The 15,902-nt window shown below is 41.3% G+C and overlaps 1 protein-coding gene across 1 annotated transcript in view; it reads right to left on the bottom strand.

Moving 5' to 3' along the window:
- Positions 1-1,395: 1,395 nt before the first annotated feature.
- IL1RAPL2 (interleukin 1 receptor accessory protein like 2) overlaps positions 1,396-15,902 on the bottom strand; it is a 343,260-nt gene continuing 328,753 nt past the window's right edge. The window contains exons 10-11 of the mRNA XM_059859469.1: positions 13,105-13,275; positions 1,396-4,709 (exon numbers count right to left, since the gene is read on the bottom strand). Coding sequence (XP_059715452.1) covers positions 4,012-4,709; positions 13,105-13,275 — 869 coding nt within the window. The 3' untranslated portion in view covers positions 1,396-4,011. The remainder of the gene's footprint in view (positions 4,710-13,104; positions 13,276-15,902) is intronic.

The raw sequence follows: 15,902 nt of genomic DNA, 5'->3' as shown, positions 1-15,902 counted from the left end.
TTTATTCCTGTGTACGCAGCCAGCATAATGTGTGATGGCCTTATCCAAAATCTGCTGGACTTCATGGAACTCTTTCTGTTGGCTTGAATGGGCTTTGGAGCAGACCTGGTGGCAGAGTATGGCAATATCTTTATAGAGGCTTCTCATCTACTGTCTAGAAAAAGGAATATTATTAAAATACCAGCCCAACACACAGCCCCCAAGAACTGTCAATATTCACTGTGTTATCTAATTTAAAATTACCCTGTTTTCTTGCTGAACATTCTTTAGGAGCATCATATCTGTAGCAGTGGATAGGCTTCCAACTTCTGGCTCATTTTATAGACAACCTTTAAACCACAATTGCCTCTGAGGTACATCTCACACAAAGGTAAAAACAGTACCTTCCAAACATTATCATAAACCATCTTTAAGAGGAATGTGCCCCAAACCTGAAGTCCCTGTGGCTGCAATAAGGATGTTTGCTGCTGGTGGCTTTTGTCACTGGGCAAGGCACAGCCTGACAAGCTGGGGTGGTGGGGCTGTACAGTCAGGGTGGTGTCCTGGCCTCTCCCCTGATAAATCCAGCTGATAAAGCCACCATGGCTTTGGTGAGACAGGGGAACAAGATGCCCATACTCCCTTCTATTTCAGCTGATGAATTTCACATGATTGAGCTGGGACATTTTTGCCACCAAGGTCCTGACCCAGCTGTCCCTGCTGCCATACTGGAGAGCTGCTATGGAGGTGATTCCCACAGTGGGACAAGCTCATGGCTCCTGTGCCACCCAAGTCCCACAGATGGATACATTTCACTGTTGGACAGTGATTTTCCAGACCCTTAAGTGCTCTCTATGGAAACACTTGGCCTCTTGCATGTCACAGAGGAGCTTGAGCATGTCTAGAGAAGGACACAGAGCTGTGGAAAGGTCTGGAGCATAAATCTGAGGAGGAGCAGCTGAGGGAGCTGGGGACTATAGCCTGGAGGGGACCTTCTCTCCCTCTGCAAACCCGTGAAAGGAAGGTGCAGCCAGGTGTGGCTCAGTCTCTTCCCCCAAGTAACAAGCAACAGGACACAAAGAAATGGCCTCAAATTGTGCCATGGGGGGCTTAGATTGTATTAGGAAAAAATTATTCACTGAAAGGGCTGTCAAGCACTGGCACAGGCTGCCCAGGTAAGTGGTGAAGTCACCATCCCTGGAGGTGTATAAAAACCATGTGGCTGTGGCACTCGGGGACTTGGGTCAGTGGTGGGCTTGGCAGAGCTGGGTTAACAGCTGGAGTTGATCATTTTAGAGATCTTCCCCAACCCTAACAATTCTATGATTCTGTACTGGCATCACACAAACTGAGTCAACAAGAGGCCCCCGAGCTCAGTCCCCACCCCCACACCAAAAGCACAGGGGTACAGGCATGTCTGATTCATGGATATATTGTTGAAGTACTCAACATACACTCAGAAATCTTAAAGCAAATTGTGACTTGGCATCTATAACTAAAAGATATCGATACACAGACACTCAGTGTGCTTTTGCAAAAGGACTGAAAACCTGTTCTTTTCATGTTTCCTCAATGCAAACATGACTGCATTTTGCTTTGGGATAACTACTGCTCTGAGACATATTATCATCGGGTAAATGAATTTGCTACCGATATTAAATCCTTGTAAATAAAAGAAGCAGACCAACCTGCATATGCTTTTTTCTTTTCTTTCTTTTTTTTTTGTGTTTGCATGCTTAATACAGAACTAGCAGGTTTAAAATCTCACTGAACATTCTATGTGAAGTAATCAGATTCTAGAGTAATGTGGGAAGGAAAATAATGAAAAGTACAGCTTTTCATTTAAACATATGCAGTTCTTTTCATGCAGGGTTTTCATTTAGGATTTTTTTCTGTTTTTTTTAATTACACTTTGCATTAAAGAACATAGCCAGTGTAAACACAGTCTGTAACACTTATAAAACAGTGCAAATTTTGTAAATTTTTGGGAGGAAGTTGAAATACATATATTTTAATGGAGGTAAAATCGCTTTCTTTCTCAGTAGAAAAATACGTCTATTAAACACCTATGTTTGGAACTTAACTTCACAAAAGAGCAAGTTATAGTTCTATGCTGTGTAATAAATTAATATCTTTTCTAGATTTCCACTTTCAGTGTTAGTGTCAAATGCATAATAATATTAGAAAGAAATTAGAGAAACATGTATTATTTTGAACCTAATGAAAAATCTTACAGACAATGACTGGTGAAGGAGGGCACAGAATAAAGAACTGGGGAAAGAAGCAATGGAAAAATACTGACCTCTATGAATTATTGCACATTTGAGATCATTTTCATGGCCTTTGGGCCAATTCTGGATACTTTTAAGTCTTAGGTCAGTGTTTGTTTCCATTTGACTGTAGGGTACAATTTAGGAACAACTGCAAAATGTCAAGGATTTACTGAATTTGTTTGCTGATGAAACCACAGGCAGCTGAGTGCAGAGTGCTAACTTTTATTCATGCAATCAAAGAGAAAAATGCTAAAGACATACTGAAGCACAGGCAAGGTTGCCTGCCTTAAAAATATTTTTGGGAACTTGCTCCAGCAGATCTTATTGAGACAAAACTCTCATGTCTGCTGTGTTTTCATTAGAACCATGCCAAAACCTGCAAAACTGGCTTTTGCCTTCATTGTTTAGAGCTTTAATGCAGTTGTCTCCATAGCCTGACTCTGCAACCCTTACCCAGCTGAGTGTGGAAATCTCCATGAAACATCCTGGTACTTGCTGAGCAGCAATCCCTGATGCTGAGCACCTGTGGAACAATTCTCATCCATCAGCAGCAGGAATACTAAATGACAGAATCCTATTTGACTGATGGGATCACTCACACAAGTGTGAAATGCAAGACCTTGCCAGTTGCTTAAAAATATCACTTTTCACTAGTTACACAGAGAGCAGAAATATTCCTGCTTCTGCCATATTTAAAAGGTACATAAATTGGCAGGTAGATAAACAAGAGAGAAAACTGTTTCAGGTGATTATCACTGCAACTAAGTCAGACCTACTAGTAAACCTGAAAAATTCAGCACTTAATCTCTGAATATTGCTGTAGATTTCTATTGCTGATGTTCTCACAAAACCCAGTTAATTTCAAATTGTAACTACTGGTTTTGGAAAAAAAATCCTACATAAAATTACTTTACTACAAATCTTAGATCTTAAGAAATTTCAGATTAATGAATTGGCCATTAGACAACTACATTTATACTTAAACTGTTTGGAAAAAGTCATTAAAAATCTGCAAAAAATTGTGAAATAATCTGTAGTTGACAGAAAAATTGTTTAAAATCCTCCTAAACATCTTCCAGTATTCTAGTAAGTTGTTTAATAAAACCACATTGCTAACCATTGAACATGCCTCAATAATAAAATGAAGAGATGCTGATGGGAGCAGGTGATTTATTTTGTAATTGTTGCTATGCACTTTATTAATAAAGCTTTGTCTGCATTGTTTCAGCTGGGCATCTTCTAAGAAGTATTTGCAAGACAATGTTACCAGGAAGGTTTCCTTCTCCTTCCTTTTCAAGATGATTCACCCCCTGTGGTCTGTGCAGGAGATACTAACTTTTGTAGCATGATTAGAATTTCAAACTGTACTGTAGCCTGTATGAAAAAGCCAACAACTTCTGTGTATTCCAAATACTGTTACTTGAATATGTATGGATGCTGGAGATCGTACACAGTGACCTTTTATCCGTCCCAGATTGTAAACCTACTGTGAAGTGATGGGATGCGTTTTTCTCTCCCCCCTCCTTTTTAAAGAAGCAATAAAACTGTACATTAAAAGACAGGAAGGACATTACTGAGTTACAAAAGAATGCCCCCTTCGTCAATAATTTGTAAATGTAAACAAAAAAGTTCAAGTAGAAAAGCAAACAAGTGTGCTGCTGCTTTGAATAGGTTTTCTCACCCCATGCGGGTAGGGCAAAGTTCTTTACAGGCGTCTCTTCATGGTGGCCATGAAGCATCTCCAAAGAGCCCTGACCTTCTACCAGATATCACTGGTGAAGCTGAGCTCCTTGGCCGACAAAGGTAGCAAGGGGCTGTTCCTGTGGAACTCCTGGGGGTCCTTGATGGCGTTGTTGAGAGGTAGCTGTCCGTTGAGGAGCGTCAGGGGGATGTTACAGTACGTGTGGTGGTTGCTGATGGAGGCCAGGGGCAGCGTGGCCGCCGACACGTCGCACTCGTGGCCGCGGCAGTAGTGCCTGGTGTGCGCGGAGTCTGCCTGCTGGAAACCGCCCAGACCCGCCCGCGACTCCACCAGCGTGGCAGAGGTGCCCGTGACGGCAAGAGAGGGCACAGTCTGGAGGTCTCCAAAGAGGCCCTGCTCTGCAGAATCCAGGACCTGATGCCGAGACACCATCTCCTTTTTCTTCCCTGGCATTTCAAAGACTAGGCGCTTCCAAAACTTAGAATTCAGTTTGCTGCTTTTTGGTCCTTTCCACTTGACCACTGAGAGAAGTTTGATGGTGTGCTTTAATGATTCCACTTCGTGATAATTCACCTTCCCTTTTAATTCAGTACACTCAATCAAAATAACTTTGATTTCTCCACTGACTAGCATGTTATGGAGTCTGTTTTCCATCTCAAAAATACTCCATCCTCTCCTGAGAACATAGTCTGGAGTTAACACGATAATGAGTCTTCTGCTTTGCTCAACACATCTTGTGAGATCTTCAATGTAGGCTACAAATTATAGAAAGAGAGAAAGAGTAAAGAATAAAGAAGTCTATTGTATTAAAACATCAGGCTTGCAATCAAGTATAACAAAATCCTGCATTTTACTGATCCACACCATTTAAAATAATGGGCATTTCAATATACTCCGTCAAAAATAGGATTGTGTATCGCAAAATATTTCTATTTATGACATAGGATTTACACATAGGAAACTCCTTAATAACACCCTCCATCCTTTGCTATTTTCCCCTGTTCATTGCAGCAGGATGACATTTACATAACACCCTTGCTGTGTAGGTGCATTAGTGAATAAAAACTCAGTTCACTTAGTAAAAAAATATAGGTCAAAATCAATGCAATGTTTGTGTAAATTCTAACATTAACATTGGTTATGATTAACACTGTGCTGAGGGAAGCAGGCTCTGGGGAGTGGTTCCCGTGTTCCAGATGCAAAGACATGAGGTGCTGCAGGGTATATGAACCATAACTTGCAAAAGCTCAAAAAGAAATGAAACCTCGTCACATGCAGAACTTGTGCTATTGCATAGAAGCATCATGGGAGCTTTTTCTTTAGGTAGTAACCACAAAAGCATAAGAATATTCTTTGTGGCTCAGTGGTCTGTTTTAGTATCACAAACCTGTGCTTCTATGTACCCCAAGGTATTAACAGAGACTTCACAAGTGACAGGAACAAATGGAAAATTTAAACATATTGGAATTATTTATTTGTTGAGACATCAGTGACAAAGAAAATAGTAGAATTCTTTTATTCATGCATGCCAAGTAGTTGCAAATGATCAGTGTAAGCAGAAATGCCAGCCCCATCAGCAGCTCCACGATGCCAGTTTACTGAACTTCAAAACATTTGTGAAGTTGGACTTTGATCCCTGAGTTTCACTTATCCCAGGGATGGTAGGGAAGAGAAGCCAAATACACTGGTCTGACATGGAACAGGATGGGAAAGAGATCTACTTACAAACCTGATCAAAAACCCATTCAAATGAACAGACTTCATTCAACAAACTTCAATGGGTTTTAGGTCAAGACCAGAAAACTTAAATCCCTTGAACAAAACCACTAAGGGCAGAAAATGTTCATTGGTTGCACAGCATTACAACTGCAAGCTTTGAGACAGCATATCAGTGTTTTTAAACTACATGAACCTCTTGACCATGCTACTGGGAATGTGCTGCCTGACCACAGAGGAGAAGCATGTGTTAGAAATGAAGACTTGGACACAAGAGCTGCACAGAACAGATCTTTACTCAGCACAGGGCAGGACCTCTCTTACATATCTGCCCTCTAGCAAGAACAATAATTACAAATAACATCATTAATCAACATCTGTTACTGCAAGACTCATTTTATAGTCCCAGGCACCATACCACAGCATGCTTATTCACACCACTTCCAGTAAAGTAAATTGCTACAAAATAGGCCAACAGGAACATTCTAAAATAGCTTATTTTCATGAGACTGAAGGCATAGTTAGCATCAAATCTGCCTTTACCAATGTTTTATTTCACCACTTAGCAGCAAGAAGAATTTCTTTCACAAATGGAAAAAAGAGGCAATTGCAAACATCCCACAGACACACAAAAATTTAAGACATACACATACATTACAAATGTCTATGCAACAATCCTGACTTTTAGTTAATGGTTTATGACTTTTTAATCATGCAGCATTTACAGTTGTTTCTGTTTTTTGTTTCTTGAAATACTTTATGAGGAACCCCCCCATTGTTCTGCGTAAAATAGTTACTCATTAATGAAAAAAAATTCAACATTAAAATCCATGGGAGAGGCAGTGGAGCGGGGAGAGAATCAGCAACAATGAGAAAATGATAAGCAGAACTGGTGAAACAAAACTTAAGGAAAGGTAGAAATGTTCAATACAATGGAAAGATATTATCCCAATGTATCAACAGCTCAGACTCTTCATTTTCTTCCTTTCTTTCTGCTCCCAAAAAGAAAGAATTTAGGTGGGAAGCTTCATCATTAGAGGTTGAATCTGCAAGATACAGTAAAACAACAAACTATCATGCATCTTTCCTGAGACATATTCATCCCTCCTCCAAACACTCAGAACACTGCTATGCACAAGACAATTCCCTGCAGGACACAATACTGGGCAGTACCATATGTCCAGGGTAGTGCTGAGCACGGCCACGCATATCCAAATGCATCCAAGTGAGAAAAAACAAAAACCAACAAAACAAACAAAAAAAAAATCACTCCACTTTCATCTCTTCAAATATCCAGCACCAATCATTTCAGTAGTGACACCCCAGCAATAATCCATCACACCATAGCAATCAAAGAGTTGTCAGCCTTTGCCTTGGGCAAACAGGGTGGAAAGAAGATGGGAGAAATTCCCTATTTTCTTAGGTGGACACTTCTCTCCTCTGTACTTCTCATGTCTCTTTTGGATGCCCACCTTCCTTACTGGGTATTGCCACACGTCAGAGCTCTGTCCTCAGCTGAGTAATGAACGCCTTCACAAACGGTCCTGAGGTGATCCCTGAAACTCCACAGTTTCCAGTTTGCAGCTGGTCACTGGTGGACATGGCCAATGAACAGGGGACTTGTTGATGCACTGAGGGTAAAGTACACTGAGTTACAAGAAACTGGGACCCCAAACTTCAGCCATTTGGTCCAGAAGTACTTAGTACTCCCACTAGCCAGTGGCTCCACTCGGTTCATTCTACAATATGTCAAATTTGCACCACTTACACATTTCTATGATGAAAAGCATGGGGAGACAGATTCCTGTCCCTGGAATTTCCAGCTTTATTTTTCCCAGTGGTACCAATGTGACTGCATAAACTTCTGAGTTGCTAAATCATCTGCTCTCCTTTTACTTTAGAATTGGAGACTTCCCAAAATCCCGCAGGTTCAGTTGTCTGTCCCAAGTGTTCACTCCATTAGAAGGTACCAAATCCAAGCAAGCTATATTACAATGTGGTATGGAGAAAGTGTTGCTTTCACCTTTCCAGCAAACTAAGAAATTATTGTCAGGCAATGGCTCAGTTTCATTTGCAAGAAAAAAACTGAATAGGGACTTCAGGAATGATGTCACCCAGTAGCATCAACTGTAAAGCTCCAGAGTAATGTATTTCCATCAGATAAATATAATTTCACTGTAACTTTGCTTTTGCTGCAGGAGGTGCCAACCTCAATGATACTTCATTGAAAGGGGAGAAAAACCATTGTCTTGGTGAAGCCAGTATGGAATTATTCACTTTTAAGTCCCAGGGATTGTATTTTATCATAAATTAGAATGTAAAACTAAGATGTCTGTGTTAGATCGAACCCACTTGTTTTTACTGAAAAAACACATTTTAAATTTTGACTGTTTTCCCTCCTCCTTGAAACACTGTTTTGCAGTATGGTACAAAACTCTTCCCAAAATGTTAGCAATTCCCATAGGTTAAAAAAAAAAAAAAAAAAAATCACATTGTGAGTGGCTCTATCAGTAATTTACTTGCATCATGTTCAATGCAATGCCCAAGGAGGAAGGGACAGGAAGAAGTGTTATACCCAAACCCAAACATTGTTTTAGTCTTGCCAGAAAATGGCAAGCAAATTTGTCTTGACAGCAAGAATGTGCTCACCAAACACTGTCTACATGTAACGACGCTGAACTGGAGTTTGAGCCACTGAAGAAGAGAATTTCAAGAAATGCATCCCTTTTGAATTAAATAATGTGTAACAGCCTATGGAATCCTTAATGAGCTATATTAACCACAGGTTGGAAGGAAACCTAATATGCAAGCAGACTAGGAGCAAGGAAATTAATGAATACTATGGGCGCAGAGTTGCTTACACAAAGAAATGACTGACTAACCAGATTCAGATGATTTGCAGGAGTTAAGGGAGAAGGAAAAAAGCACTAGAAATAATATAAAATCCTATGGATATTTTTGGGAAATATGGTTTGCAGCACTATGAGAACCAAAGAGTATCTACCATGAAACCATGCTGGTTGGTTCCTGGCACTCTGAAAATAACCAGCTTTTCTGTGTTTGGCAGTGTGACCATCACTTGAGAAAGTTATTTATAGAAGACTAATTCAGTCCTGGCTTCCTAGCTGAATAGTTCCCAAACCCTGAGTCTGATTACTTTATTATAACACCAATGATTTTGTGTCTTGCTTTTCCTATTTGCTTTTCCTATTGCTTCTCTTAGCTTGGACCAGAACAGCTGAAACACAAAGCAGAGTAATGGCCCCTTCCCAGACAGAGCCCAATCCCAGGATGAGCTGAGGGACAGCTGATGACATTAACATAAAGAAACAAATAATGCAGATTAGTGCACCATAGGACAGGCAGCCCTTCTGCCTTTTGTTCATCAGCTGACACCCATGTGTATCTCTATCTCTACCCTCATCCATGCCTGACATTAAAAGTAAGATTCATACAGAGCAGACAACCAGGGACTGCTGAAAGGAGTTTGTGGAGCTGAATACCAAAGAAATGGTATCCTATACTTTACAAAGGCTCCTTGGGAAATCCAGACACATGGTCCAACCAGGTTTCCTTCATGCAGGAGCCCAGGAAGCTGGAATTTCCCAGGCAAAAACCACACAGATGGGCAGACAAAACAACAAAGTGCCAGAACTACAATATTGACTGTTGTGTTCTTTTTATCACATGACGTAGACACTCTTCCCTTGTACTAAGAACTTCTCATTTTCAGGTAAACAAATATTTTTATTCCATCACCATTCTTTTCACTGCCTAATCTTCATATCCTGGGCTGAGCTGGAGTGAATTGTTGGTGTTTTTTTCAATCCTGTCAAGACCAAATGCACATATGCTTAGAGAATACCTAGATGATGCTCTAATAGATATGTTCTGCTGGTATTAAAAGTCTAACTTGACAATTTTTACCTCTTCACTTTCAGGTTTTAAAATAATTTGCAGAAACCACAGAGAAAAGTACGTTCCTCTGTTGTAGTCCTGATTTTGGAAGAGTGAAGTGCAAACAGATATTTTGCACTGCAGACATCATCCTTGGCAAGACAAAAAATGGCTCAGGTGAAAACAACTCGTCCTGTTAACCCCCTGCCAACTACTCAACCTCCTCAGTTCTCCTAACCTTGAATTAAAAAATCTTACAGAGCTTGAATGTTTGTTGTGGGAAAGGGTTTGTAAAAAGAGCCCTGAAAATGAACAGGGTGAAAATAATGAGAACTGCTCAGGAATTCAGTAAGAAGTGCAAGTGCATCTCAGGGATCCCAGTCTCCTTATGCAGGGTAACTTGTCCAATTACACCTAAGTTACCTGGCAGGGAGGTGTGTGTGCTGTCAGCTTTGACAGAATGTAGAACAGTCATTCAGCTAGGACCAGAGAGTATTCATTAAGAAAAAATAGCTGCTACAGCACTTCCCATAACATGCAACTCAGTTCCTGGGTTACAAACTTGGTCTCCATTGCCATATCTCCCTGCTGGGTCACCAGTCTTGCCTCCCACAGCTGTGTGGGATTCTGTTCCATCTTGCCAGCTCAGGGAGTTGGATCCATCCATGCTGCTCTCAGGCAGCACCAAGAGTCATCACAAAGGTCCCTGCTGGCCACTGTGTGACAGGCATTGCTGAGGCCATTGGCATCCTTCAGGGTGCTTCTCCCTCCCCCTGGGACAAAATGCTCTACTGGGATAAACTTTGTACCCCAGCAGGGCTCAGAACCAGCACCTACTGCAAAACATGACTCAGCCCCATCTGACCTGAGCCCTGGGATCTGCTTCCCAATGGAGAAGAAGTGGCCTCAGTCCCCACAGCCAGCACCTCTGTCCTCCTGGGGACCGCAGCAGTTCATGGACATCCCTGAACCAGACACAGAGCTGAAAGCAGTGCTTGGACATGTCCCAGCCACAGCACATCTGGCTGTAATCTCTCCCTCTGCTGCACAGGGACATGCAGAGCCCATCACATCTTTCCCCCAGAGGTTAGCAATGAACCAGCTGGACAAAAACACAACCAAACTTGTCCCTGAATTTTCCCCAAGTCAGCATTTTAGGCTGTTTGCAGAGCTGTGCAAGAAAATTAATGAAATAGTATTTGACAAATCTATTTTTTGCCTGCTCTCAAATGCAGGGAGCAGCTGTAGGAGCTGCTGCATGCCAAGAAGGAAGCGAATGGTGCACACCCTCCCGTGGCAGCTCCTCACAACTGCAGGGATTGCAGGAAGCATCAGCCATACACAGCTCCTGGCTGCACTGCTGGGGTGACACACGCCAAGGTACACAGGATACAGGAGGACACACATCAGAGCAGAGAGTGGGAAATGATTACATTGATGAAAATAATTTACCCAGAAAGATGAGGAAGTGAAACATGTGAGAAGAGATATTTCCTAAAATAAAATGATAGCTGTGATCAACACCCCATTTTTCTACAGAAATCTACCCTGGAGAGATATATTTTGTCCCATCTGCCACTTTTTGAGACAGTCACTCTAAACCATGCTATGTTTTGCTCTGAAGTTTCTAGCAGGCCCATTCCACATCACACTGCCTTCACTAAGCACTGCAGGTCCTTGTGAGAGGGGTGAGTATTAGGCAGAACACAGGCACGTTCCCCTACTCCAGGGCACACGGAGAGCTCACAGATGCTGGAGGCCGAGTCTTCCCTCCTTCCCCATCCCCTCACCCTCCCTCTAGCCCCTCTTGAAATAAAGTGCTTTCCTCCATATCTTTTTCAAAGCTAAAGCATGCAAATCACACTCATTTCAGCTCCACATTTTATTCTGCCTTGTCATTATGTCTGATTAGGCGTTCTTGAAGCTCCATGTGTTAGAATCAGGGCTTTTCATAACACTGAAGAAGTGAGTTTGAGAGGAAAGAAGAAGGATTAAATCTGTGAATGTTCATAAATGAGAACTGACATTTTCAGGTACCCTACATTTTCAGGAGAGGTTTAATGAACACCCAAAGTGATGGCAAGTATTTGCTGAGTGCCTTGCTGACAAAAATAGACAAAAATAAAATACCATGCTGACTGGAACAACAATTGGAAAAAAGAATCTCATTTCAGCTTAATCTGTGCTTCAGCATAGTTATTACTGAAGAGTTAACTTTAAACTTCTTAGTTTCTCTTGCAGAATTGCTATGTTACAACAATTCTGTGGGTTTTACCACAGAAAGTTGTATTTTCTCTTAATAATATCTAAAAATTTGATATAATTTGTTGTACTGTAAGAAATAAGAAAGCTATGAGCCAAGTCCCCTTTCTGTAATTTCTCACTATGGGAGAAAAACTCACACCTTGCAGGGACAAAAAGAAGTAGTGAATCAGCTCTAAACTAAGAGCTGGAAATGCTTGTGATAAATTCAAGCCTCCTGCACAGCTTTTCAGTGCTCTCTGGTGAGGCTCTGACTCCTCTTTCCCAGTGCTAAAGGGTTCAGAGCTCTGTTTCCAGTGCTCTCAAAGGTCAGAGAAGAAACAGGCTCTGACTCCTGGGTCAGGCACTGGCACTTGGCACAGTGAGGCAGCAGTTCCAAGTCTTTTGGCAGGCAGGTTGTAATGCAGCTATGCTCGAGCTATTCCATGTTTGGAGACATCTGCTCCACTACAGCCATTGCTTTGTTCTCTTGTTCGTATTTCCTACACAGTAGCACATACAGACACAAGTTCATGTTCTCTTCTATTGTTTTTATGAAAGTGATTTGGAGATGGAATTTGTAAAAAAAAAAAAAAAAAAAAAAAAAAAAAAAAAAAAAAAGCTGATTTTTCACAAGGGTAGCACTCAAATAAATGTGATATTAAAGCAAACATACTGTGCATTTAAAATTCATCAACACAATGGATATGATTTGTGGTTTTTTTGATTTGCTCAAAAATGAGTCTGGTAGAAGAAATGCCACAACTACCACTAGGAAAGCATTGACCTTTAGTAGAGACATCCAAAGGTGCTGCTGAATCTTATGAGACTCACAAGTTAAGGAAAAACCCAAAAGACAACAGAAAAGATGACTTTTACTAGTAAAGCTGCTGCAGAGAAAACAACCAATCACTGAAAAAAACCAAATAATCCCATTTGCAATCACATAACAGAGATGATAAAATCCTTTTAGAAAGTTTCCTGCTTAGTGACCTGTGTTTGATGTAGACATTTTGGACTTGGTATTGCTTGCAATGCTGCAGCCTTCCCTGCAGGAAGGTTCAGCTCCTGCCCCCACTGAAATCAATGGCAAATTGATTTCAATGGAAATTCCCTCCAATTTCAGTGGTGCAGGAACAAGCTCTAACAGAGAATTCACATTTGCAGTGCTGAGGAAACTTTTCCAATCTTTGCAACCACTTCCCAAGGTTTTCCATATCTGGTACTTATCACACAGTCCAGGCGCCTTTGTGACACAACAGACAGAAATTAAACTGAAAGGTCAGAAATACTTACTTCCACTAGGGATCAGGTCCCTATCTGGAATGAAGAGCTTATATCCATAGTGCTTTTCTAGAACATCTGGCAGAATTTCAAGTGCAAACTGCTCCTCTTCATTATTATCACGATCTAATGCATCAGGGTCCACTTTGGTGTATGAAAGATAAGCATCATATTCTTTGTTGTCTGTAAGAAAACAAATCATGTTCAGCCTGCTGTTTGCAAGAGCACTATAAGGAACACAGGAGACTACTGGGCAATTGTATTATTCCTTGAAACCACCAAGCATTTCCCAACAAAATGGGGACTTTTCACAGGAACATATAGTCTGGCTTCCAGGCAGAAATGTCATGGATCCTTTCAGTTTTCTTCTGTATGCTGAGCAGTAACTCTGCTCCATGTGGTCAGACATGTGCCACAGCTGAAAACATAATGGGCAAAATTTTCATACAAATACTAAAGTGGAAACTTTTACTTTAAGCCTTTACATATTTGCAATGCAATTCTTTCAACTCCTATTCCTCAAGAGTTCTAGAAGTATGTTAAAGTTTTCAGCTTGGAAAAATTTTGAGCCTGAAAATTTTGAGCAAGGAAAATTTCCTTCCATAAGTAATTGTGAGAAAAGACATGAGTTAATTTAAAAAAACACTGACTATTCAGAAAATAATGCCCAATACAAACAGTTCAAAGCATTTTTTTTCCAGAAAATTCTGTCATTTTAAAAATCAGTATCATCATTTTGGATCACAATCCACTTGATCCACAAGATTTGAAATACTTGGGTATCACATTATAAGAGAGACAAATAACTTCCATAAAGGGCAGCATTCCTTCTCCTCCTACTCTTCCTCCTGCCCAGCACTGGGGCTTGTCTCCAGCTCTGCTTCTGAAACATGGAGCTAAGAGCTCATGAGTGCGCCAGGAACAGAAGTGGTGCCACCACAGAGCTGGGGACCCATGCTGGGATCAGACTGTCTTAGTGACATTTCTCTTTGTGTTCCTCTGCAGTAATGGAAAACAGTATATTGAAAAAGTCAACCTTCAGCAATTCAGCCTCTAGGGAAGAGCCCAATTGCCATTATTTACAGAAAATGAAAAATCAAATAGTTAATGTTGTGAGAAGAAAACTGCATGAATGGAGGGTTTCTGAGTGCCAATTATCTGTAAAGAATAGTGCACATGAAAGATAATTAGAGCAGTTAAAATTCCTCAATACATTCTGATAAAAAGAACAAATACCTAATCATAATAAAATATATCTCTTGGTGACCTTGAAATGATGGTTACTTATAATTCCTGACACAAAGCCAGACTCATGAGGGTCAGAGCTGTACTCAAAGCATGTGAATAATTACATATTTGTAAAAGGCAATTTGCCTGGTGTCCCTGTGGCTGTAGGGGACGATGGAAGATGTCCACCTGGCTTGCTGACATTCCTCTGAAGTCAACAGGCCAGCCAGCTTTGGTGGCCTATCCAAAACCTGCCTCACTGTCCATAAGGAAGCCTGCCAAAACCTTTTAAGAGATGCCAGTGATCCTGGAGGCTGCATTCCTGCACAGTGTGGGAGCTGCAGAGCCCTGACATGCCCCGGTGCAGAGCACGGCGGGCCCTGAGCCCCTGCAGGGACACGGCTGCCCTGCCCAGGCACCTCAGCCCACGGTGCCAGCCAGCAGGATGCTGACAGAACCAGCTCCCTCAGGCTGCTGGCAGCTGGTGCAGTGGTGGTACAGCTCCTCAGCCTCTGCTGGCTGCCCACGGGCTCTGTGTACCAGGGCAGAGAAGAAGGAGCTGCCCACACTCGCCCACCGCTGGCTCTTGGGGCTCTGGGAGTCATTTCCTAAATGCATCCTTTAATTCTCAGTGTCATTTTCTCTAAAAGCAATGCTACACACAACACAGGAAGTGAGTGTGTCCAACACTGCTTACGTGGGGTATTTTTAGAAATAGGAATAAAGCAGATCTGTTGAGTCCCAAATCTTCTTTTTCAAAAAAAAACACACAGAAGTGGGAAATGACCCTGTGATTGCATCCATACAGCTGAGTGCTCATGGGAGCTCTGTGTGCTCCCACTACTGCCTGCATGAGAAGAAACAAACATCCCCATTTCTGCTTTGACTTCTGTAACATTCTGCCTCCATCTTTCATCCTGCAGGATCAGAACAAGACACAAAGCTGTGAAAGGTCTACAATTATGCACTGGAAAAATACAAGGTTGTTTTCAAAATTTATAGGCACACAAAAGCCCCTATGTACTCATGGGGCTTCCTCTAAACAGCCAGAAAATAATATTGTTTCATAAATTAAAAAGTGATTGAACCAAGGAAGTTATGTGAGTAAAAATGCAGCAGTTTCATGCTGAAAACAGAGGATAAACCAATTGAAGCAGGCTAGAGGAAGTTACCACTTTTGGTTGGTGTGAAGCAGGGATATTATGTTGGTATAATCCCAAGGTGTTTCAGGTAAAGTACTTCTCAAACCACATAATCTCACCCTTCCCTTTGTCCTAGGTACCAGTATAAATATTGTGCAGTATTTTAGAGTATGGAAATAGCATAATTTTATTTTTTTCCCAGTCATACATGAGTATTGAGAAAGAGCAAGTTTCCTGATCTCTATTCCTGCTATTTATCAAAGAATCACAAAGTATTCTGAGCTGGAAGGGACCCACAAGGATGACCCTTCCTCTTTCTAAAATCCCCTAGATGTCATTCCATACATTCTCTAAGACTCCTATGGATTTCATCACAGGGGAACCTTTTCACACCATATCTACCCATTGTGAAACAGAAACATTTATCACTGTGATAACAGA

The sequence above is a fragment of the Haemorhous mexicanus genome, chromosome 14 (genome assembly GCF_027477595.1).
Source record: "Haemorhous mexicanus isolate bHaeMex1 chromosome 14, bHaeMex1.pri, whole genome shotgun sequence".
NCBI classification, from domain to species: Eukaryota; Metazoa; Chordata; class Aves; order Passeriformes; family Fringillidae; genus Haemorhous; species Haemorhous mexicanus.
This window is presented reverse-complemented; position numbering and strand designations above follow the sequence as displayed.